This window comes from Ornithorhynchus anatinus, chromosome 16, assembly GCF_004115215.2.
Source record: "Ornithorhynchus anatinus isolate Pmale09 chromosome 16, mOrnAna1.pri.v4, whole genome shotgun sequence".
Classification (NCBI taxonomy): Eukaryota; Metazoa; Chordata; class Mammalia; order Monotremata; family Ornithorhynchidae; genus Ornithorhynchus; species Ornithorhynchus anatinus.
The window spans coordinates 34,041,049-34,066,638 of NC_041743.1; the positions used below are offsets into that span (position 1 = coordinate 34,041,049).

The 25,590-nt window shown below is 50.7% G+C and overlaps 1 protein-coding gene across 6 annotated transcripts in view; it reads left to right on the forward strand.

The window, feature by feature from the left end:
* The window catches only part of SH3PXD2A (SH3 and PX domains 2A), a 296,155-nt gene extending 270,982 nt beyond the window's left edge, over positions 1 to 25,173 (forward strand). For all 6 annotated transcript variants that reach the window (XM_029081354.2, XM_029081356.2, XM_029081355.2 and 3 more), the window contains 4 exons: positions 4,771 to 5,102; positions 8,061 to 8,110; positions 13,097 to 13,216; positions 13,759 to 25,173. In XM_029081354.2, the coding sequence (XP_028937187.1) occupies positions 4,771 to 5,102; positions 8,061 to 8,110; positions 13,097 to 13,216; positions 13,759 to 15,717 (2,461 nt within the window). In that variant the 3' untranslated portion in view covers positions 15,718 to 25,173. The remainder of the gene's footprint in view (positions 1 to 4,770; positions 5,103 to 8,060; positions 8,111 to 13,096; positions 13,217 to 13,758) is intronic.
* The last annotated feature ends 417 nt before the right edge of the window (positions 25,174 to 25,590 follow it).

Consider the following 25,590-nt stretch of genomic DNA (forward strand, 5'->3'; position numbering starts at 1 on the left):
CACACTTGTGCTCCCAAATAAAAACCTATCAGTAACTTCCACCTTAAGGATGTTAATGTGCACCACCTTAAATATGTAATTTCTTAACATTCCTAACCATGTGTTGATCCTCATTTCCTGTCTCTCTCTCTTTCTCTCTCTCTCTCTCTTTCTTTCTTTCTTTTTCTCTCTTTCTTTCTCCTCCCCCCCACCAATTCACTTCCCCCTGGAGTATTTCCAATGCTCTAGAGCTGGAAAGCAGATGTTAAGAGAACCAAAGTCCAGACATACAGAGGCACTTTTGATTCTTTTGCATTCCTATGGTTTGAATCTAATTTTGTACATGTAAGGGGAAAACAAAAAGAGATTTTGAAGCAGAGAGCATGAACGGTCAAGCCAGGGTCCCTGTGGCTCAACCCCCTGCCCAGAACCCAGCCCAGCCCCTAGCCCACTGTTTCTGAAATGCACTGGGTGGGTCAGTGAAGATTTCTTCCATCATCCCTTTGCCTTTGCTCCTCCCCAGCCATCCCAGTGAGACACCAGAGCAGCCTACAGACCTCTGCACTGAGGCTTTGAAGGTCAGGAGCTGGAGTCCTCGTTTGGATTCCGTCAGCTTTGGCCAGGAGTTGGGGTTATTTGTCTGCATTACTGGATTACATACTTAATAACTGACATTACAGCCCATTACACCGAAACTGCTCCATGCGTCTCGCTATTATCTGGGGGGATGCTGGGTTGGGATGGGATTTCTGCTGGCGGGTAAAGAGCTCGCCTATTTACCCTAGCTTGGGCTGAGCGACAGCTAGAGGGGGACCCACACTAAGCAGTCATTCATTCAATAGTATTTACTGAGCTCTTACTGTGTGCATAGCACTGAGCTAGGTGCGTGGGAGAGTACAACAGAATTAGTGAACACGTTCCCTGACCATAACGAGCTTGCAGTCTAGGAGAGAGAACCTCTTCCTTCTAAACTGGAACTTGGAAAGATTGCCTTTTGGCCTCCTGTGCCCCAGGCTCCTGATGGCTAGTTCCTCCAACCTCAGACCACATCTTCATCCCCCTTCCTGCGGCTTTTGCTAGGAGATGAGAGGATCAAGAGCACCCTGCCATTTGGCTCTTGGTAGCCACTGGCCCTGGTTGGTAGCTGGAGAAAATACATCTCAGTGGAAGCTAAGGAAGCCCAGGTAGGGACCCAGGGGGTAAGACTCCCTTGCAATGGTTTGAAAAAGGGGTGGACCTTTTTTAAACCACTGGTCACTGGTCATTGGGCCTTTTTATCTGCCTCTGGTCATTTACCCCATTTTGTGAAGTGGCGATGGACTGGTGTGGGCAGTAAAGAGTAGGGATGGTATTAATCGAGCTCATTCTGAGTGCAGCACACACTGTACTAAGCACTTGAGAGAGTACACAGAGGCAAAAATCATGTTTCTGGCCCATAATGAGCTCACATACCAGAGGGTATAAATAATAATTGGGGTATTGATTAAACACAACTATGTTCCAAAGCACTGTACTACATACTGGGGATAGAGAAAAGATAATCAGGTTGGACTCAGCCCCTGCCCCACGTGGGGCTCACCACGTATTGGGGAAGGAGAAGAGTTATTTGATCCCAGTTTTACGGATGAGAAAATCAAGGCATAGAGAAGTTAACTGATTTGCCCAAGGTCGCACAGCATGCAACTTTCCGAGCCAGGATCAGAACTTAGGTCTCCTGTGTCCCATGCTCTTTCCACTGCACCAAGCTGCTTCTCTCGAAGAAAAGAGGTGTGGGGGAGGAAAGTCAAAGTAATAATAACAAGAGTAATAATAACGGTGGTATTTGTTAAGAATTTACCATGAACCAAGCACTGCAGAAGGTGCTGGGATAGATACATTCCCATCGGTTCACGTGCTTTCCCCATTTAAAGATGAGAAAACTGAGGCACAAAAGTGTTAAGTGATGGAACTGGGATTAGAACACAGGTGTCTGACTTCTAGCCCTTTGCTCTTGCCTCTAGACCATGCTACAGTATAAGAACGCCCACTTCCACTGCAGCTGCTCCTCCATTAGAATGTTAGCTCCTTATGGGCAGGAAACATTTCACTTTTTTCCGCTAAACTGCTGGGAAGCAGTGTGGCCTAGTGAAAAGAGCACGGGTCTGGGAGTCAGAGGATCCTATTCCTGGCTCTTCCTCGTACCTGCTGTGTGATATTGGGCAAGTCACCTAACTTCTTTGGGCCTTGGTTTCCTCATCTGTAAAATAGAGACTCAATACCTGTTCTACCTTCTACTTAGACTGTGATCCCCCTTTTGGATAGGAACTGTGTCTGACCTGAGTGAGTTGTATCTAGCTCAGGGCTTAGAGCAGTGCTTGACCCGTAGTAAGTGCTTAACAAATATAATAATTATACTTTTCCAAATGCTTAGTACTGTGCATGGCAACCAGTGGGTGCTCAATAAATAGCACCAATGCTACTCAAAGCTGGTCACAGTTTGTACATTCCCCACCCAGCTGGCCCCGGGGTTGTGGACTGGTGGGGGAGAGGGTGGGTGCTCCTTGAATCCAGGCACAAAAAAGGAAGGAGCTGCTGTGGATGGAAGCATCAGGCTTAGAACCATCCTCAACTGGATTTCTCAGTGGGCCCACTTCAGTCTGCAACCCGTATTTTTCCCGGAGACCTCCCCTCACCACTCTAGAACGAATGGTTGAAAATGAAGGGAGTGCCAGGGAGGCTGTGCTGCGGCTAAGCAGAGTCGGCCTCTCAGGGCTGAGGGCTCTCTAGGCTGCCTTTTGTTGGATTCGTGGCTCCCCCTCTTGGCGATCCAGAGGGAGGTTTACGTGAGGCAGTTCAAGTCGAAAGGTTAGGTTAGAGATGGGTTGATGTCCTCGTGGCCGCCTGAAGGTCCTGGGCCTTCTATAGGACTGTCAGAAGCAGCAAAGACACAGGAGGGTTCTCGTTCCTTTCTGTGGACAGCTCTGCTCCTGGCTCTGGCCCGATCCTATGCTGTGCTAAGGTTGGGGGGCAGCCGCCACCACCTCCACCCACCCCGCTGTTCCTCAGGAGTTCCAAACCCCAAGCATTGGAAACCCAAGAGTGCAGCCACAGCCTCCCTTTCAAAATGGAGCTCAGAAGCGGGCTGCTTGGCAGCCCTGGGTTTGGGGATATGGGAGGAAGGCGGGGACAGCCTCCCTCCCTGTCTCTGGATCTCAACGAAATTGATAGAAAGAAACCCTTCTTCTTCTTCAAATGCTGTCGAGTCATTTCCGACCCATAGCGATTCCATGGACACACACCCTCTTCAGAACATCCGGTCTTCTGTTGTTCCGATATGTGTATCCATAGAGTTTTCTTGATAAAGATACGGAAGTGGTTTTACCATTGCCTTCTTCCGCACAGTAAAATCTTGAGTCTCTGCCACTGTCTTTGATGAATGTTTTGATGACTTGATCATCCTAGGCACCCCTATTCACCCCTTATTAGTTTGCAGCCTTATCAGAAGTTTGGTGCAGGTAAGGGTAGTTCTCATCCATGGGAATGAGTCTGACCCTCCTAGGCCAAAAAACATTATCCTCTCCCTAAACGTAATAATAATAATAATAATAATAATAATTGTGGTATTTGTTAAGAGCTTACTGTGTGCCAGGCACTATTCTAAGCTCTGGGGTGGATACAAGCAAATCGGGTTGGACACAGTCCCTGTCCCACGTGGGGCTCACAATCTTAACCCCCTTTTTACAGATGAGGGAACTGAGGCACAGGGAAGTTAAGTGACTTGCCCAAGGTCACCCAGCAGACATGTGGCAAAGCCGGAATTAGAACCCACAGAGTAGGAATAGAAGGAGGAATCGTATTTATTAAGTGCTTACTGTGTGCTGAACATTGTGCTAAGCACCGGGAAAGAATGCACAGTTGAGAATTAGAGATGGTCCCAGAGAGAATGGCGACAACCTGAGGTTATTGGGAAAGAAGGAAAAAGATATGACCCAGTCTGAGTCTTTAAACCCTCTCTCATCTTCTTCATTACGTCTCATTCCGTTGTTGGCTACCAATTAATTTCAGGACCGAGAGGGTGATGGGATGTGCAGGATTTTGCAGTCCTGGTTATGGAATCCAATTGCAGGGCTGAGTAGAGCACTGTAACAAAAGTAAAAGTACTCAGGCAGAAGTGGGTGATATATTGTTGCCTCTGTGTCTCGAGAAGTTTTGGCTGTGTGGCTCCATCTCCAAAATGGTAGGAGAAGCAGAGAGACATTGGGCTGAAGGAAGGAGGGTTCCAGTTCCAGAGTTAAGGCCCTCTGACTTTTCACTCAGGGCAAGAATTCAGAACTGATTGACACACAAAGGTATCGGTCTCCAACTTCGCTCCATTCAGTATCCACCATCCTGGTGGATCTCCCCAGTCAGACTCCCTGGCCTCTGAGCCACCTCCCCTCTTCAGTTTTCTATTAATTAGCTTTTTAAATGGAACTTTTAGCATCCCTGGACCAGTGCTAGCCTTTGGAAGGATTATTCCTGTTTCTTCTACTGTACAAAGCCAGGGCTGCAATTGGAGCATTTCTCTGGCCCTCTTCCACCCTCTGCCATGGCCCAGTCATTCCCTGGCCTTCTCTCTGGGTCACCCACCCTGCCTAATTCTCCCCCTCCCAACTCCTTGTGCAGGTGCAGGAAAAGGGAGAGTGTGGTGCAGTAAGAGCCAACAGTGGGCACTCTAGAGCTATTTACCTGTGCTGGTTTTTGGTGTCCCAATTCCAGGCTGGACCTCTTCAGTGCCTGGTGCAGAACAACACTTGTCTTTCCCCTCAACAGGTATCTGGGGAAAGAGGGCTGGGCGCCAGCATCGTACCTCAAAAAAGCTAAGGACGACCTCCCAGCTAGGAAAAAGAACTTGACGGGGCCCGTGGAGATCATCGGAAACATCATGGAGATCAGCAACCTGCTCAACAAGAAAACATCCGGCGACAAGGAGACCCAAGCGGACAACGAAACTGCCGACTCCCACATCACCAAGAAGGAGATCAGCCTGCCCATCCTCTGCAACGATTCCAATGGCAACGCCATGACGCCAGACAAGCCGGCCTCGAAGCTGGCCCAGGGCTCCCCGGCGGTGGCCAGAATTGCTCCTCAGAGAGCACAAATAAGTAAGACCCTCCACCACCCATGCGGGCAGATCCGTCTCCTCCCATCCGCTGGCCCCATGGCCACTCAGAGAGCCGTGAGGCTTGGCCGCCTGGGGCCCAGTCGGTCCACTAGAGAGGGATCACTCTAAAGCGGGTTTCTGACCAGGTAGAATGAGTGGGGGCACAGTTCTGGAAAGATGTTCTCCTTCTCTGAGAAAGTGTTTTCACCTGAGATGTGCTCAGTCCCACCCTGTTCGGGATGAAAGGTAACCAGACTCCAGAATTAATCTCTCTCCTCTTCAGACTAACCGGCTTCCTGGGTCCCACACTTGGGTGAGCCTATCAGACACAAGGGCATGGAAAAGACAAAGGAGCTCAGTGGCAGCGCCATGCAGAGATTGGGCATTTACTGGAGAAAGAGTCCTCTGGTCAAGGGAATTTGGTTGAATTCCTCCTTTCAGAAACAGGGCCTCCAGGAAAAGGGATAAATCCTCTAAATTGGAACTGCTAAAAGCCAGATTTTTTTTCCAGTGATATTTGTTACGCACTTACTATGTGTCAAGCACACTTCTAAGCGCTGGGGTAGATACAAGTTCATCAGGTCAGACACAGTCCCTTCCCCACCCGGGGCTCACAACCTAAGTAGGAGGGAAGAATAGGTAATGAATCCCCACTTTACAGTTGAGGAAACAGAGGCACAGAGAAGTTAAGTGACTAGCCCAGGGTCACACAGTTGTTGACAGATTGTTGGCCATTTGGCTAAAAAAAATCAAAATCCCAACCTAGTAGGCAATGAGGCAGACCCCAGGCCTGTACAGCCCCTTCTGCTGAGGTAGAAGACATCTCTGTTGACCTGAGAGGGTTGCACCCAGACAGCGCTAATGGGTCAGCCATGATGGCAGCAGCTCCAACTTCTCTGTGTGATGCAAGGGCCAATTTTGGCCTGCTTGACTCTCCATCTGAGTTTCCAGGTGATTCTAGGCCCCCAGCTCCTGACTCAAAGGTAGGACCTGTGTTCTGGTGTAGTTGAAGGTAGAACTTTAAGCCTCTGGGTCTCTGAGAAATAAAGTTATTTCTGTCCCACAACTATCTGACCATGGCCATCTAAATGGCTTAGGGGTTAAGTGACAGATTGAAGCTTCGGGGCCTGTGAATTCCAACCTATCTTCTGCCTCTAGTGCTCCAGTTCTGGAGAATATCACAAAAAGTACCAGTCTGGCCGGAAGGGTTGGGGGAAATTCCCTACCAATCAATCAATCAGTGACTACCTACTGGGTACAAAGCATCCATTCATTCATTCATTCATTCAATAGTATTTATTGAGCGCTTACTATGTGCAGAGCACTGTACTAAGCGCTTGGGATGAACAAGTCGGCAACAGATAGAGACAGTCCCTGCCGTTTGACGGGGAGCTTGGCAGAGTACAGTAGGAATTAATAGACATGATCCCTGCCCTCAGGGAGCTTACAATCTAGCTGAGGAGACAGGCACTAAAACAAATTGCAGTTAGGAGAAGGTAATAGAGAATCATGAGACTGGCAGAGGGTGGAAGAGAGCCAGTGAAATGCTCCAATTGCAGCCCTGGCTTTTTATCTCCCCCGATTAGACTGTAAGCCCGTCAAACGGCAGGGACTGTCTCTATCTGTTGCTGACTTGTTCATCCCAAGCGCTTAGTACAGTGGTCTGCACATAGTAAGCGCTCAATAAATACTATTGAATGAATGAATGAATGAATATGATAGAAGAAACAGGAATAATCTTTCCAAAGGAGGGAGACACCCCAAAAGGCTCCCAGAGCTGTTTGGCAGATTTTGTACCCCCAGTTCTGGGGGGCTAGGCTGATTAGTAGACTGGGTCACTCCCGACACCTTATTCCCATGTCAGCGATTCGTTTAACGGACTGTTGATTGAGCGAGTTGAAGTGTCAATATCAAATGTGGGGATGTTCATTTTTAAATGATTAGCTCTAAGTCCAAGGATGAAGGATGGGCTCCCTCAGTTTAGCAACCGGCCACAGACTGGTCAATTTTCTGTCCTCCCATACAAGCCCGCATTACTGTGAGGCAGTGTTTTGGCTTCTCAGTAGCAAAAATGGCTTCCCTCTTCCAACTAAGGCCCAGATCCACCTCGGGGGAGACACAGTTACAGAGGAGATGTGCTCAGTCCAAGAAGGAAGAAGGCACTCCAGGTGACATCACCCATCCCACCCTTGCCGTTTCTGCCACAGAGTCTTAGCCGTTCCCCCGTAATGGAGAGCAGCCAGGGACGGAGGATAAAATTCAGAAAGCTAAAATGTGTCAAAGGTTGAAGAAGAGAAAGTACCTTATGACAATAGAGTCGATTTGCACGTCTCAGTTTTTGAAAACAATTTTATTGGGTGCAAGATGTGTCCTCAGTAAACTGGTCTGTGGTTTGGGAAGCACTTTCTCCTTCCATTTCCCAGAATCTGTTAAACGGCGGCCTTTCTCCTGTGCCTTTCACAGGTCAAATCCCAAGCAGATCTTCACTGACCCAGTGCCCCCTTAATGGGATCTTTTTCTGCAGGAAGAGTTTGTCTAGAGGTAGAGTAGGGAAGAGGGGCAAAAGACTCCATGGAGGAGGATTTGGAGCAGAGCTGCTTTTTCCTCTCATCCCTCTCTGCCTCACTCCTCCCATCCCCACACAAAGGGACCACAAACACCTTGGCCAACACCTCGTGGTCCTCCTTCACCCAACAGCAAGAGGGCTGTTTGCAAGGTAGAATGCAGCGAACGACTCTAGTAAGCCTGCCTCCCTAAGTGGCCACCAGCATCTTTCGATCACTGTGAAGCCTTCCATTGAGTGGATTTGTGGGCAGGGGGACAGAAACAGTTTCCAAAGCAGCTTTTTCAGTTTGGGGAAAAGCTGGTCACGCATGAATTTCCCAATCTCTGAAATGCAGTGTCTTCTTGGAGCTCACAAGAGTTGAATTTGAATTTTTGCAATTGTTTCCTCTTTTAGGTTCCCCAAATCTACGAATGAGGCCCCCTCCTCGGAGAGAGTCCAGCCTGGTTTGTACCTATTTGGGTTTTTCTTCTTCTCTTTTTCAATGTTGGTTATTTTCATTCCCCTGAGTTAGGACTGACCCAGGGACCAAACCTCTGTCTCCCTTTAAGTCCCCATTCTAGTTCACTGCACTAGTCCTCCCCACCAAACTCATCTGTGTCCATGCCCCTCTCCCTCCCAACCCCTGCTGGTGCTGCAGGCTGGAGAATTCTGGGCTTCATTTTTTTTTTCGGGGCGTGGGGTGGGGGGGTTGTCTGGATTCCCGCAGGTCTGCCAGCGAGGGAATGCACAGATTCTTGAGCATCTTCTGGGGGCCCCCCTCGAATCCATCATTTACAGCTAACCGCCTTCTAAACCCAAATAAATATATCTACAGCAACAACCTTGGCAGACATAAACATTTAGACTGGGTCGTCTCTAAGATTTAGCCACAGTGTTGACTAGGATTCAAAATATGGTGGTTGAGAATGACATCAGTTCAAATGCTCTCCTTTTTCCTGGGGGAGAGAAAAATAGCAGTAACATACTCCCAAGCACTGTGTGTCAGTATAGAGCTTGAGGCCTGTGCTGAAGGTGGTGGGCAGAGGCCAGGACTCATTTTCTGGAGGGCTTCTTTCAAGGGGCATACTTTATCCACCCACACCCAGAGCCCGGTCCTTTTGCAAACAGAAAGAAGATGTATTTGTTAAGCGCTTACTAAGTGTCAAGCACTATAGTAAGCAGTGGGGTAGGTACAAGATAATAAGATCAAACATAGTCCCTGTTCCACATGGGACTCGCTAAGTAGAAGTAAAAAATAATATTGAATCACCATTTTATAGATGAGGAAATTGAGATACAGAAAAGTCAAGTGACTTGCCCAAAGTCACACTTATAACACACAAGTGGCAGAGATGGTATTAGAACCCAGGTCCTCTGATTCCCATGCCTGGTCTCTTTCCACTAGCCCACACTGCTTCTCTCTCAGATAATGGTAGTCTATAAGAGATTCTGAACAGGTGATGAATTTTTTCTTGCTCTTCCACCTCCCGGTAATTACAGTAATAATTGTGGTATTTGTTAAATGCTTACTAGATGCCAAGCTCTGTACTAAACTTTGCGGTAGATACAAGATAACCAGGTCAGTCACAGGTCTTGTCTGAAGGGGAGAGAGAACAGGTATAGAATCCCCATTTTACTGTTAAGGGATCTGAGACCCAGAGAAGTTAAGTGACTTGCCCAAGGACAAAGGCAGACAGGTGATAGAGCCCAGGTCCTCTGATTCCCAGACTCAAGCTCTTTCCACTAGGCCACACTGCTTCTCCAGTAGGGCCTTGCCAGCGCTTTCATTCCAAATCTCCCATTCCTAAGTGAGGAGGCAGCTTTGTAGCTCAAGTGAGTTTGTAATAGAGACTTCCAGGGGAGGAGGGGAAGAAGGAAAAGCTCCAGGTCTCATTTTCCCAGAACTTCCTCCATCTGCACAGTTAGTCAGACAGCATCCCCAGATAATGAGCTGGCTCTCAGTGGCCAAGCCCAAGGCCATCACCGTTATCCCACCTCCACTCACAGCCCTTCCCTACCCTTTACTGAGTGGAGGTTCAAACGAAGCCCCCAGTGTCTTTCTTTTCCCTGCATTAGGCATTGGGTCAGGGATTTAGGATGCGTGCACAGAGGCAACGAGGTCTAGTGGAAAAATGAACTGAGGAGTTGGGTGATGTCTTCTATTATTGGCCATCCACTGACTTGCTGCATTCCCTACAAAAGCTTTCTCAGCCTCAGTTCTCTCCCATCCCTCTCTCCACCCCACCTCTCTGGGATGCTGTGAGGACAGATGGGATCGTTGGTGTTGGAGTACCTTTCAAAAGTATAAAATACAAAAGTATAAAATTCCTGATATTGTTTCTGTAACTGAAACCAAGAATATGCACGCTTACTCCCACTCTGGGTCATGTGCTTCATCTAAATATTTTCCTCCTCTTTTCTACCAAGATGGTGATTATTTTCTTTTCTTCCAACCTGTCTTAGCACTGACTAATTATTTTCAATTAGACTTTGTTTAAGCAAGTCTGAGGAAATTAATTCCTCACTAACAAAAGCCACGTGAAAGGCTGAGGCAGTTTGGCTGTTTTCAATGAACTCTGCCTGATCAAAAAGCAGCCCGGGCCCCGGGTGCACCGGGTGATGGCCTGTGCCTGAATGCACCCACGCTAGTAGCTGGAGCTCAATTCCCTTCCTCCTCTTCCTCCTAGCGTTGGCACTGGCTACCAACCCCTCTGGCTGCAACGTCCAGCCCAAATCCTGTCCCAGCGAAGCCCAGCTTGAATTAAGTTAGGCTCCCGGTGAGTCAGATCATTTCCCTGCAGCCGAAGATTGAGGCCAGATCCCAGTGACCTAAAATGTGACCCATCTATTATTCACTTCTATTGAATTTCAATTTTATTAAGTAAGCCCACTTCCTTTTCCCAGCCAACACAATAAATTGGCATCACTAAGTCATGAAAGCCTGGAAGAAGCCTCTCCTTAACGGCCAAATATTCAAGGGGGATTGTCTCATTCTATCAGGCCATCTTCATTTCCTAGATCTTGTTAGGTGTTTATGTAAATGCATGCACACATATAGCAAGAAACAGAGAGAGGGAGCTTGAGAGAGAGAGAAAGGGTTTGCATAGGACAGTGAGGCCACTGAAAATGATGTTTACTTGGGGTGTGTGCTTTGGGCGTGTTGTTAAAGAGATCTGTGTAGGGCTAGTCAGTCAGTAAATAGTATTTTTTGAATGCTTACTGAGTGCAGAACACTGTACTACGTGTTTGGGAAAATGCATTAGAACAATAAACAATACAATATAACAATAAGCAACGGTTCCATCCCTAGTAAGCCCACAGAAAAGCTGCTGTCAGTTTGTTGTGTGGTTGTATTGGTGGCTAGCTTGGTCACTGCTAGCTTTTCTGCTGCTTCTTTCTTGGTCGCAGTGCCCACTCCAATGGTGGACCCACTGGAACTGCTCAGAGAAGTGGATGAGGTGCCTGGTTTGGACCGCCAACCATGAACGCGGTCGTTTGGGATCCCTGGATCTCACTATGGCATCAACTTGGTCTTGGACCTCATGCCACGCCACTCATGCTGTGCCGCTCCCTCATTATCTGGCAATCTCCATAACGGTGTGCCACCCTTCTTCATTCGATTTTTTGGTCTATCGTTGCATCATCAGCCTGGGAATGAAAATTCCATGACCACATTTAGTTCCTCGTCATCAGGGAATGCCTTTGGTCCGGTGCAGGTTGATAGGTTCCCTTGGTTTTCTCCAGACGGAGTGTCAGTCGATAGGGGCAGAGAACCGTGCAAAGAATTCTGTAGTCATGCGTGTTTTCTCGGGTGTGTGCCTCAAATAATAATAATGATGGTACTTGTTAAGGGCTTTCTCTGTGCCGATCAGAATACTGGGGTAGATACCACATCATCAGGGCTCAGTGACCACCTGCAACAACTCCTAAATGGGCAGGACCGAGAAAATTTAATTCTCATCTTGGTAGTTTAGGAATTTGATTTTTCGCCCACGCTTCCGGGCTCTCGTGATGTTGTTCTTTGTGGCTCCTCAACTTTTCTCTAGAAATCTGAGATGGTGAGCTTGCAGCGTGCAAGGGCGACAAAGAGGAATGCCACTTGGTCATCCCTGTCGAAAAGACGAGAAGTCTCTTCGACCACTGGCTGGTTGAGACTGGCCTGGTTGCCTGGGTTTCAGTGTGTTGGAGGTAGATGAAATCCTAGAAGGGATTTCCAAAATCTATTTCCCTTTGCCACCTGGGTGGGGCTAGAGAATGTTCAGTCAATCGTACTGAGTGCTTAGTGTGTGCAGAGCACTCTATTATGCGTTTGGAAGATGACAGTACAGATTTGGTAGACACATTCCCTGCCCACAGTGAGCTCACAGTCTAGAAGGGGGAGAAGGAAAGGAAGGAAAGGAAGGAAAGGAAGGAAAGGAAGGAAAGGAAGGAAGGAAGGAAGGAAGGAAGGAAGGAAGGAAGGAAGGAAGGAAGGAAGGAAGGAAGGAAGGAAGAAAGGAAGAAAGGAAGAAAGGAAGAAAGGAAGAAAGGAAGGAAGGAAGGAAGAAAGAAAGAAAGAAATATGTACATAAAATGCTTTGGGGCTGACTGAGGGAGGAGTGAATAAAGGAAGAAAATTAGAGTGACACGGAAGAGAGTGGGAAAAGAGGAAACTAGGGTTTAGTCAGGGAAGACCATAAGGCCTGGTGCAAGTTAGAGGAAGTGGCAAGAGTCCCAAAGTCAGGTCCAGGAAGATAAATATGTCAGCGAGGCCTGTGAAGCCAGCAATGCAGAGATTTGCCTGGTGGTGTCAGGGCCAAGTCTACTGAGGAGGAGTCAGTGGGTTCTTTGTATTAACTCTTTTCCACTCATGATGTCTGTAAATTCCCTTCTCTACAAAACCATCTCTCTTTCTCCCTCTCCAACTTCTTCCTTCCCCCTTCCTCTCCCCCTTCCTCCTCCCTTCCTCCTCCCTCCAAAAGCCTGAGTACTTTACACCCCTTTCCTCGGCAGAATTGAACTTACTGTGTTTCTTTAACTTTTGTTTCTCAGATTGACCTCGCTTTTACACATCATGCCAGCACAGGCCTCAGCTGACCACATTTTCATCTTCTAACGTGGAGATATAAAGATCATGCTTATGTCTTAGGCATCCAGATATGTCCCTGAATCAAACTTGGAGAAAAACGATTCCCTGGTTCCTTAAGATTTGTGACACATGTATTAAACTGCCGCCTCCTCCTAAGCACCAGGCACATGGGAAGTTATTGACTCTCCTTGCCTCCAGTCCGTCTCTACTTTGACCAGCTCATTTTTTCTTTCTCCTCTTTGAGTGTTCCTTTATAGAGGACTAGGACCACCACTTAGTGCCAGTGCATGTCAAAATGGTGTGTCTGATCCGTTCTCCTTGTATTTGTCATTCTCATTCCTGGGGGTGAGTTGACGGACTGGCTGCTTTCCTTGTGCTGCAGGGATTCCAGCTGCCCAAGCCCCCCGAGCCTCCTTCCGTGGAGGTCGAGTACTACACCATCGCAGAATTCCAGTCCTGCATCTCTGACGGAATCAGTTTCCGGGGCGGACAGAAGGCGGAGGTATGCACCAGAGAGTGGCACCTGGGTTTGGGAGCCGTCGGCGTGATTGTCGGCTGTCCTCGATAAACCCCCTGCCCTGAGAATCCCGTCACCAACCCCGTTGGTCTTGGTGGGGGGCCTGACGAGGTCAGGGCTGAGGCTGAGATGTACAAGTTGAGAGTGGCGTGCCTCGGGGCGTGGGAGAATGTGGGCCCCCAGGCTCCTGGCCTCATCAATCAATCTATCAAGGGTATTTATGGAGTGCTTATTGTGTGCAGAACTCTATATTAAGCGCTTGGGTGAGTACGATTCAACAGAGGTGGTAGATACGAGGAGCGTATTACAGTCTACTGGGGGAGTCAGACATTAAGAGAAGTTACAGAAATAGGAAATGGCAGTTATAAGGATATGGACAAAAGTGGTGTGGGCCCTGAGCTCTCGCTCCAGGGCTCGTCCCCAGCCCCTGCCCTCTACGTGTAAGCGGGCTGAGGCAGGATGGCTTGAAACAGACTGGTGCCACCCTGCCTCTCCTTCCAGCTCACTAGCCTGGTCCCCTTTTCTAGGTGATCGATAAAAACTCCGGCGGCTGGTGGTACGTCCAGATCGGCGAGAAAGAAGGTTGGGCCCCAGCCTCTTACATCGACAAGAGGAAAAAGCCCAACGTGAACAGGAGGACGAGCACGCTCACCCGGCCCAAGGTCCCGCCCCCGGCCCCACCCAGCAAGTCCAAGGAGGCTGAGGAGGGGCCGGCTCCCGGAGCCCCAGAGTCCCAGGATGCCCTGCCCAAGCCCAGGTACGAGGAGCCGGAATACGACATCCCCGCCTTTGGGGGGGATTCCGAGGCTGAGGGACCGGAGGGGCCCCCAGAGGATGCACCGGCTGAGCAGCGCCCATCCCCGGCCCCGCGGCCCTCCCCTGCGTCCTCCCTCCAGCGAGCCAGGTTCCGAGTGGGAGAGTCCGCCGAGGATGTGGCGCTGGAAGAGGAGACCATCTACGAGAACGAGGGCTTCCGGCCGTACGGCGAGGACCGAGAGTCCAGCGGGGACTCGGACTCCCAGAAAAGCACCTCGCTATCTCTCCTCAGGAAGAACTCTCCCACATCCAGTTCCCCGAAGCCCTCCCTTTTGAAACCCCAGGCTGAAAAGCCCACCCAGCCAGGGTTGGGCAAGACTCACTCCTCATCGTCCTTCTGCAGCATCTCCACGTCGGCCTCCACTCCCACCCCGGCGCCCTTCTCCCCGAAGAACAGGGAGATGAAGCCCAGGTCGGCCTCTGATGTGGGGCTCCGCAGCGGAGCCAAGAGCAGCGGGAAGAAGGAGACCGAGCCGAGAGCCCCGCTGGGCTCCTCTGCCCGGGCGAAGCCGTCGGTGAGGCCCAAGCCCTTCCTGAGCAAGGGAGAGTCCCAGAGCCAGGAGAAGATGGACATCAGCACCTTGCGGCGGCAGCTCCGGCCCACCGGGCAACTCAAAGGTGGGCTCACGGGCTCCAGGAGTGAGGAATCAGCAAGCCCACCGCCGACAGCCCGCGAGCGCCCCGGGGAGAGCCGGCGGAGGGGCTCGGCTGACCTCATCCGTCCGCCCGCCCGCCTCGGCACCAGCGGCCGGCCGGGGAGTGAGCGGGACCAGGAGGGTGGGGATGCCTATGTGACCTGTGACTCCTATCAGAAGGTCCAAGATTCCGAGATCAGTTTTCCCGCTGGCGTGGAGGTGGAAGTCTTGGAGAAGCAGGACGGCGGTTGGTGGTTCGTGAAGATTGGAGAGCAGGAGGGCTGGGCCCCTTCCCACTTCCTCGTGCTCGAGGAGAACCGGCCCCGGGAGACGACCCCTGCCCGGGAGACCCCCACCCGCGAGGCCAGTCTGCCCCCGGCTCCGAGCGGGAAGGACAACGAAGGCCGATCCAACAGCCTGGAGAAAATCGAGAAGAGAGTTCAGGCCCTGAATACCATCAACCAGAGCAAGAGAACCATGCCTCCCATACCATCCAAGCCTCCCGGGGGCTTCTCTAAGACCTCGGTGAAGATGAGGAACGGGGTCAGGCAGCTGGCGGTCAGGCCTCAATCCGTGTTCGTCTCGCCGCCCCTGCCCAAGGACAACACCACGGCCCGCGCTCTCCGGCGCAACGAGTCCCTGATGGCCGGTGACCCGCTGCGGGCTGTCCGCCGCAACGCCTCCTTCAGCACCGCACGCTCTCCAGCTGGAGACACCGGAGGTGGGTCGGAGGAGCGGGCGGGACTGGAGGGCCCCGAGCCTCCGGTCCCGGCCTCCCGGCGTGAGGGCATCCCTGTGTCCGCGGTGCGGCCAAAGCCCATCGAGAAGGGCCAGTTCATCCACAACAACCTCAAAGACGTCTACGTCTCCATCGCGGACTACGAAGGCGATGAGGAGACGGCGGGATTCCAGGAAGGCGTGTCCATGGAAGTGCTGGAGCGGAACCCCAACGGCTGGTGGTACTGTCAGATCATGGATGGCGGGAAGCCCTTCAGAGGCTGGGTGCCCTCCAACTATCTGGAGAAAAAGAATTAGTGTTGGCCAGTGGAACTCTAAAGCGTAATTTATATAGTTCCTGCTGCATCTTTGTTTTGGGAGGGGGGAAAAAATTCTCACAAAATCCACAAAAGACGATGTCCCCACAAAGACATTCTCTTGCGCTCTGGTGTGAGTGTGGGTGTCTCTGTGTGCGTGTGTGTGTGTGTGTGTGTACACGTGTGTGTATGTGAGTATGTGTGTATACCACGTCTGAAAAGACTGCTGCTCGGGGAACCTGATGGAGGATGGAGATCAGGACTTTTTACGGACGTTTGCAGGGGGTCAAGTGTCAAAAGGGATTTACTAAATATAAAAGAAGAGGGGAGAAAAACCCTAAAGACTTCTGTAGAGCCATTAATAATTTGCATGGGATCAGGGTCTAATGATTGGGAAAATCCTGTCGGTGCCTTTGGCTGCACAGCCTGGCTGGGCGGAAGGCCCAAGGGGGCCAGCCTCCCCTGGCCCCGATCCCCAGTTCTCTCCAAACGTTGGGTTCACCAGGCGAGAGGAAACCCAGCCACCAACGCCTCTCAACCAAAACGTCTCCAACCCAAAGGCAGTCATAATCTCCAAATGTGTCCATCCACCCACGCTCCAAAGAGGAAATCAACGCTTCAGCCCATGAAGTTGGAAGGGCAGAGGTACTGGGTTTTGGGGGACGGAACAACTCCGTGTGGTGAGATTTGAATTCTGCCTCCCTGGGATCCAGCTGAACCCTAGAGTTGGCGCCTGGAAGCAGGTCCAAAACAGCAGGCTTTCCTGCATCCCAGAGTTGGAGGGAGTCTCTTGGGTCTCTTCCGGACCAGCCCGGGGTGGTGGCGCTCTTGGTAGACGACAGAGAGCAGAAGAAGCAGCCCCTCCTCCTCCGCCTCTTTCAAAATCAGAACTAAGCACTCCCCCTCCTCACCCACCCTCTTTCCATGGAGCAACAAATCCACTCGCAAGTAGTTGGAGGCGAGGCACGTCGGGCCATCCCGCAGGCAGCATCAGCGTTTACAGAGAAAACCTGAAAAGCCATTCTTTCATAATCTGCACAACCTTTAATTTGTATATTTTGGGGATTTTTTTTTGTGATTTGTGTGTCTGTGAGGTCATCACTTCCCTATGTTTCTGGGACCTCAATGACCTTTTTGTTATTTTGTGTCCCTTCATCCTTGCTTTTCAAGAACAAGGTGGGTGGCTTGTTTTCACGTTGGTTCCCACTTTAGTATGAAAGTGGGGCAGGCTGGGAAAGGCCAACCATGGCTCCCTGGCCCTAGGGGGCTGTCAGAACTGAGCTCGGGGCCCTGGAGCGAGGCAGACAAAGTCAGGAGCTGCGCTTTTCCTTTCCTGTACCTTCGGAGAAAGGGCTCCCGTGCCTTCCCCCCATCCCCACCTCCCCAGGAAGAGAGAGGGGAATCAGGCATCTTATAGCCACAGAAGAGATAAATCTGAAAAGGCCCTGATCTCCAGGTGAACCTAGGCTGCCAGGTGGTCAGACTGAAGTTCGCCCTCACTGGCGGGCGAGAGCCAATTTCAGCAAAATTCACATCTCGGGGATGGTTCCAGAGGGCCCCGATCACCCCTCTGTGGACACCCCATGTCCTTGTTCAACAAGAAGCGGACCTTAAACGGAATGGCCCGAGCCAGTGCCTTCCCCGGTCCCTCCCCGGATTGGTGCCCAGGAGGCCATTTGGAAAATGGATTTGACCCTCTGAGCCGGAAGGAGAACTCTGGCATACGGTGTGAGAAGAGGCGGGAGAGCCGCGTCCCGGAGCAGGAAAAGAGCGAGCGAGAGAGAACAACCCTCAAGAACCAATCCCACGCCAGTCGCCGTTTGGTTCGGTTGTGTTTTCAATTAACGTTGCAGATGCAAGGGAATCGTGCCAGCAGTCAGTCGGAGACTAGTCATCGCAAAGTCGAGTTACTCTAGCAGGTTGTGGGAATCCGTTCTCCCACTCTTCTGTGACTTCCTGAGGTCCAGCTTCCCAGCCACCAGAGAGAGCCTGATGGTGGCCTGACGATTAGCAGTCATGTCAGTGTGTCTTCACGGGCTGAAGCACACCGGGCTAGAACAAAACGCCCCACCGACTAGATATCGGGGTCTCTAAAGAAAGTCATTTTCTATTTCACTGGGGGCATTGTTTGGAATTTTATTGTGCTCCTTGCTAGTCTCGATATCCTGGTATGGTGGCAGCTATATTGTTTTGCCAAAGGACTGTTGCGAGATTATTTTTTTGGTTTGTTTTGGGGGTTTTTGGGGGGGTGGGGGGGGTTTGTTATTGTTGTTAGAAGTGCTATATTCTTCTGCTGGACAGTATTAAATAGAGCAGCACATAGAGTTTTCTGCTAGACTGCAGTACTAATGATAGTGACTTAGTGACTCGTATTAATTTTAATTATGATTTATCTGAACAATAATGATGAAGAAGTGGTTCATTATTTTGAATTGATGCACTTTAAAAATGGAAAAGAAACACAGAGAGCTTAAGTGCATTGCTTAAAGGTGCAGTATATACTTTTCTCAATTTTAAACAGCACATATTTATTAAAATGAAAAAGTAATTTATGATTATTTAAAATAAAAAGAAATTATAGTGACCGTCTGGTTAGAGAACTGTCCCCACAGCTATCTCCTGAGGGAGCGGGTTCGGATGTGCTTCCATCCCCCGGCCCCCACCCCCCCGATTTCTGCATTGAGCCAATACAATCTAAAGTGCATTAGGTCGGCCCCGTGAGAGCCCCAAACTCTCGCTTTTGCACATCTCTGGTGAGAGTTGGGAGGGTGACGAATGTGGAGAGCAAAGGCCCAAAACTCACTGGTGGGCTGGAGAGGTTTCTTGCTCCGTGTCGCATGGAGGGCCTGGCAGAGATGTCACGTGGTTCGTAATTCAGTCTCTGCCCCGGGCCCATCTCAGCGCCCAGGGCCAATTGCCCCATCCCAGCATTTGCTTTGGCCCTCACGATGCCCAGCCTCCTTTCCCCCCGCAGCGACGGGTCCTCAGAACAGAAAGCTCTGGCAGAGCACCCCCGCAGTCAAATCTGAGGATCCCTTGCTGTGGCCGAGGAAAAGTTGTCTTTGTGTCACTGGTCGGCGGTGCCGGCCGGGCCCGAGCCCCGTGGTGGGCTCCGAACTGGACAGGGTGGACCCTGGAGGGTTTGGATCGATTGACAGAGACAATTCAGCTGTCAGCCCCTGTCCAATTTGGGAGCAAGAAGAGCAGATAAACTTAGTTATGGTTAAAAGGGGGAAGAGAAGATCAGATAAGGCCAATAAGTCAGCTCTGAAGGCAGCTGAAGGAGAAGTAAATGTTTCCGCTACTTGAACTGATTGCTTGCTGGTCTGCTCCGGCAGATGTTACCCTTGTTTGCCCCGAGCCCCGTGAGGAGGGACCCATTTCAGCCCCCTTTTCCACCAGCTGGTTCTCCCGAGTCCTTCCCGCCAGATAGGGACAGCGGTACTCGCTCCCCAAGGCTGTTGAGCCCCGCCATCTTCCTCGGTCAGAGGGTGCGGCAACCACTTGACTTGGCTCTAAAATGGCTCCCCTCTGCCCTCGCGAGAGCCACATGGCCAAAGCTGAAATCCCACGGAGTCAAAACTGGAGCTTTACACTAGATGCAATTGAAGATGTGAAATGATTTATGGCTGTATACTGCAACTTTAATGATAATGAGCACTTCGGACGTTGTTATTGAGGTTTATATAATGCCTGAAACTTCCCCCCTACCCACCCCTCCCCCCGGACCCTTTCTCAACTCTACAGACGTTTTGTTTCTTTTTTTAAAATGTAAAGCGTCTTCATCTCTGACACATCAGTCTAAAAGTACCAATTAGTTTTTGTCTTTTTGTCTGGGTGGAATTGGGCCATCTCTTGGAGTGTGTCCAATTTGCCCTAAAAGCCAGAAAAACTAAAAACTTAAAAAACCAAAACCTCTTTTAGGGAGGATTTTAGGCTACGGGATTCTTTGCCCGCCTGTTTGCCTGCCCTAGAAGAAATCTTTGAGGTGCGTTTTATGTTTCCACGTGTGGAGACAGAGGCAGGCCCTGGCCATTTAGGGAAAAATGGCGGGTGTATGTAATATCAGAATCCAGATTTGGCCTTTCCGGATGTGAGCCTGTGTCGTTTTCCCTTCCCCTTCTTTATGTTTTGACGAAGGCATTATATAGGTGTTTTAATCACTTTCAGATTTTAGTGCAGCGTATTTTACTGTAATATGTATCCATTGCTTTTCTCCAGTAAAACGTGCTACTGCTTCTATCATCTAAGAGAATCCCAAGGAACCTGGTAGGGCATTCCTTGTTTCCATGTACCTAGTATTTACGGAGTAGGCATAGTGCTATTTAATTTTAGACCTCGGTTGATAGCTTTTTAAAAAAGAGTTCCTATTTTCCTATGTTTGTATTTTACTAATATTCTATTCCTTGATGGTTACACTTTTTTTTTCCAAATACTTTGCATTCTCGATTTAAAAAAAAAAAAACTCCACAGAGAGGATAAGTGCAATATTTCTATGAGAAACATCAGGCCTCATCCAGGACTTCAGGGTGGTTTTCGCCATGTGTCAAATCGGTCATTTCCAAACCACGCACTCTTAGAGAGCAGAGGGGAAGGAAGTGTGGGGGGGGAGGAGGGGAGGTACTGCTGGGAAGGAAGAGAGCCAGGGATGGATGGATGTGTTTGTTTGCTTTGGTTTTCAGTGTCACAGCTCCTAGCGAATGAGAAACGTTAGAGTTGAGCAGCAGCTAAGTCACTGGGAAAGTATCAGGAGATCGCAAGGTCAGGGATGGAGTCCAGCCGGCCAGGAACAGGTGGTTTGTTTGCCCCAAACCCCAGAGCCGCTGCTCGGCTCCAGCTGTGGCCACTAAAGACCAAGCACTGGAAGAGTGGGGTGCAGGTGGGGGGTAGGCTCTCCAGTGATTAGACCCAGGGATCTCACTGCTTCGCTGTCCTCAGCCCCTGGCCCTAATTGACCTCAGGCCTGACGCTTGTCTGAAACGCTAAAAAATTTTTTCTCCATGAAGTTGACTGGGAAGCTTTTTTTTTTTAGCCTTCCACAGGCAATTCCCCCTCGGATCAGAACTCCTCTAAACAGCTTGTACAGTGTCTTGGCAACAAGGGAGAGTTTAAAAGCGACTTTTTTTTTCCTTTTTAAACTAAGTAACCTCAATTGAGCGAATGGGGCAGAGCAACAGGAGTAAGCAGATGCCACTTCTATGGGCAGTAGCTGCCTAATCCACTGCCCAAGTGAGGCCTAAGTGAGGCCTCCCCAGAAAAGCTCCATTATGATTGGCGGAGAGCCTCCGGTCGGGAAAACCTACCAGTGACCTGAGCTCGGCCAGGCCGGGCTCGTTCATCTCAACTGGAGCACTGCTGCTGCTTCTAACCAGAGTCCTCCCGGCACCCCTGGGGCAGCCCTGTCCGGGGGGATACCTAATGACTTCCCCTCTGGTGTTTGGTTCGGTTTGGGGTTTGTCTTCCAAGGAGGATGTGGCCCTGGATCAGGTGCCCTGGGTCGGCAACCTCAGCATTCCCCAGGTTCAGCCAGGCTGGCCACTGGGTCACTTCCTTCATGTCAATGACATTTTCCTGCCTTGGTTGGTTGGGGGGGACAGGAGGAGAACCACTGGGCAGAAAAGACCAAACTGAGGACCACACAGAGAGTTTCTTTTGCCTGTGTGAGACCCTCAGTCCATCTAACAGCTCAGTGGTCACTTAGAATAGCTCTCTGCCGGATCTCCCTAAACCCAGTACTGTACAGTGGCCGTCCCACCGCCTCAGAATCCACATTCCTCTGTTCCGGTGATATTTTGGGGATCTCTGGAGAGGGAGTTGTTCACGACACTAAAGAGTTAGCTTCCCTCACTTTTTTGAGGGCTTATGTGTGTGTGTGTGTGTGTGTGCTGTGTGTGCTGTGTGTGTTGTGTATGTGTTGTGCCTGGGTTGAGAAGAGAGGATGGCGGGTGGTTTGGGGGGCGAGGGGGTGGTGGAGAGACAGGGAGCAGTGATGTTCCCACTTAAGGTAACTAAGGAGAGACAGGTAGAACAAAGGAGACTTCTCTGTTTTAGGCCAACAGCATTGGGCAGGTCCCAGAAACCTCGCTGCTTTGTGAGGTCAAGCATTCACATAGGTTATTCAGGCTGAAGAGTGCAATGTGTGTCTTTTGTTGTTGTTGTTGTTGTTGTTGTTTTCGTTGTTGTTTTTAATTATTTGGTTGAAAACTTCACACTGGCGTTAACAGACCTGTCTTGAGCAGCCCGAGCCACCACTGTCCTGTGTTGAGATTCCTGTTTGTTTACAGGATCAAAACTAAGGATATATTTAAAAAAAAAAATACAAAGTATTGGAAAGCAAAAGATCCTGATAGAAGCAGCTCCTCGCGTGTGCTAGAGGGGGCTGGGGCCCCAAAGAGCGGGAGTACTGATTGATGTCATGTCCCAAGATCCTCTCGCCACCTCATCTCTCTGCTTCCGCCCCTGCTGGCCACAGAGGCCCCTTATGGGCTTTCTTCATAGTGAAAACTTTCCCACTTTGCAACTGCAAGTCTCAGTCCCCCAAGGAAAGAGAAATTGGTGCCCTTTGGAAGTGCCTGAATCGAGAAGCCTGCTGGGTGCAGAAGAAGGAGGAAGGGAGAGAGGGAGCAGCCCCACTGATCCTTGGGTGGTGGCTGAGTCCTAAGCATGAATTGTGACCTCATTTCTTCAGCACCCACCAGGTTGCCACACAGTCTCTGAGGCCTTGTGAGTGGCTCTGTGGGGGTGAGGAGGGAGGCTGGGTTTTCTCGATCTTCAGCGTCCCCCGTTAGGAATCGTGTCGGTCACAGATGAACCACTCTGTCCCCCAGACTCTCCCCACCACCCCCTTCCATCGGCCAGGGGGTTTGCAGGCCACACAACAGTCCGTTTGAGTTGCCGATGACTCTGCTTTTAGATACAAAATGGGAAAGGCCTGGGGTCTCAGGGGAGCGGAGAGACGGGAAGAGACCACTAGCTGTTTCCAGCCAGAGAACGCTAGTGCCTTCTCTGGCCTTCTCCAGGCCAGCTGGGCTCATTCACCCCTGCAAAACCAAAGCCCTTGGGGTCCTAGGAGGAGTGAATCTGAGAGGCGATTTTCCAGCTGGCCTGTGCAGTGTGCTGCCCTCCTGTGTTTTCAGAGCAAACGTGAGCGAGTTGGTGGGGAAGGGGCAGTGTCCCCATAACTAGACAAAGAGCTGCACCTTCTCTCCTCTTGGTTTTCTGCGGCTCCCACCTCTTAAACGGAAAACAGTCCTGCAGCCACCTGCCTCTGGACCCGGAAGGGCTTGATCGACGATGCTGAGATTCAAACACCTTGTCACCGTGGGGTTGGGGCCAGCCCGGATTCAGGGCGGAGGCTGGAGGTCTTGCACTCTAGCCTAGGAATCAACCCAGGCGGGGTCCCTGGCCCAGCAGCCGGCAGCTCCCTGTCTAGTTATTGGGCATTGCCTGTGAGAGGTGAAGGCCGCTGAGGCCGAGAAGGAGGATCGGTGGTTGGTAGAGCACGTCGGTGGACAGAGATAGAGTCACGTATGGCTGAGAGGTGGAGTGCACGTTTTTGTTGGATGGGAATCCTCTTCTGCCGTTGCTGGCGAGGAGCTTTCTGGAGTTTCGGGGAGATTGTGGAGCATTGTAAGGAAGTTTGAATGAGGAAGTGAATTAGACTCAGAGGGGAAAACGAGCGAGTGTGTCTTTCCAGATCGGACAGGCGGGAGTGAGGGGACAAAGGCGGGGTTGAACGACAGAAAGAAAACGAGGACAGTTTGCATGAAAGAGCTAGATGACTTGGTCCTTTTCGGGGGTGAGGACAGCCGGGCCTGACCGGTTTGCTTGGGCCACAAGGAACATTTAAAAAGTGGTCTCTTTCCCAAGCGGGAGCCTTAATACCTGGAAGACAAGGCCTGTGTCTCCTTCCCTCAGAAGCAGGTCAGCGGTGGACTGGGCCAGGTTGGAAGCATGAGGAGTGAGTGTCTTTGCTCTGCTAACACAGGGGGAAGGGCCCCGTGGAAACCGCCATTCAGAGAAACAACTCAGCCAGCTGGTTTATGGACAGGAGCGGCAGTGGGAGGGGAAGTCGAGGTGGGCAGTGTTGGAGGCCAAAGAGTTAGAACTGACAAAGAACTTCCAAAGGGTGAGTTTCCTCCAACTTTCTCAAAGCCATTTTTTCTGCTCTGGGAGGGTTTCAGAAAGTCATCTCGGCTGGTCTCTAAAAGCCAGGCCTGTCCTTGGCCTTTCCCTGATGATTTTCTTGGCTGTTGTGTCCCCAGAGGAAAGAGCAGGATCAAATGATCTCTTGACTGTCCCATCCTCCTCCTCTGGAGCCAGCAGGTCGTTTGTGTGCCAGAAGCCCCCAGTGCCAGGATGGGAGAGGAGGGCAGGAAAAGAGGTCCCAGAAGGTAGGCGGGGTAATGGGCTCTGCCCGATGGGTGGGCCGTTATGGCTAAAAGGTTCCCCCTCACCTGCTCAGTGGATGGACAGGGGTCGATCGGGGAGGTCCACACGCCTGCCACAGTGGCCGGGGGGACGCTTTCTAACTCCTTTCTTCATTCCCCTGCCACGCTCTGGCTGACGGAGCTGGAGGAGGCCCGGCAGCCTGCATCTTTCCCAAGCTGAATGGCGACTTGGAGCTCTGAGAGCAGCGGGCAAAACTTGACAATCTTTTGCCTGAGGGGTCAGATCCAAACATTCCCCGGAGTAAGAGAGTGACCAGGGCGGGGGCCAACTCCGTCTCCCTGAGCCGCGAAGGCCGTCCGGGTAACTCCAGGAGCGTGGGCCACTGGGAACTGAGGGGAATCGCAGCAATTTCCCTGCTTTGGGAGCTGTAGAGAGTGGCCGTTCCTCGCAGCACCCAGCTGGATTGGGATATTGAGTGAGGCCAACTGGTTGACTGATTGGGGGGTTCAGCTGGGAATATGTGGGCCGGTGGGTGAACCGGAAAAAGGACCAGAAGGGGGCAGCAAGTTCTTTGGGAATGAGCTCCTGCACCATTGTTGGAAGGGAAGGCCGCCATGAAGGCTAAATTCCCGGCCAGCATCCTGGGGCTCGCTGCAGGTTTCTGCTGCGGAGAAACTCCTAAATATCTATCTCAGGCAGAGAAGACTTGTTCGGGGGAAATTTTCTTCTGCGCTCATCTCCTAGGCTTATTGTTTCCTCCGACCAAAGGTGGTGCTAACTATTTCCCTATTTGGGGTATTTATCTCTTTTGTTGTTTTTACCTGTTTGGAGTTTCAAATGCGCAGGGTCCTTGCTAAAGCTGGGAGGACCCGGCCCAGCAGCTTAGGGGCGCAGAGACGTTGATTAGTAAATTTGACCGGGCTCCTTGGTATGCAGAAAGGATGCTATATCTTGGAATGCTTGTAGACTGTAAGATTTGGTTTGTGATTTTTTTTTGTATTCTGTTTATGTTTACATCGCATCTTATATTGCCCTAAAAACTAAATAAAGTTTTTGACCTTTTTAATTGCGTAGAATTTGCTCAATGTCCTCTCCAGGCCTCCGGCTGCTGCTGCTTTTGTTTGTTCGCTTTTGAGTTTGGGGATGAGCTCACTTCGGACCACAGAGATGTTGTTTTACGAATTTGAGTTTTTCATTTTTCAAAATTCTTCTGGAGAAGAACGTGTTTCTCCCTCTTCCCCACACCTAAACTCACTCCTGGGAAGCCCAAACAGCAGATGGAGGCTGAGGGGTGGGGGAGAGTGAGGAGGGGAGAGCACCCTCACATCCCTCCAGCACCCCTCGATCTGGCTCTGGCGCCAGCTGGCCTCCGGTCCGTTTCTCAGCTTGTCAACCAAACCCGATGATACGAACCCACCCCGAGCTCCAGTTTCTCCTCCTGGAAAAAGGTGAGTGGGTGGAGACAGACACACGGCCCTGTTTG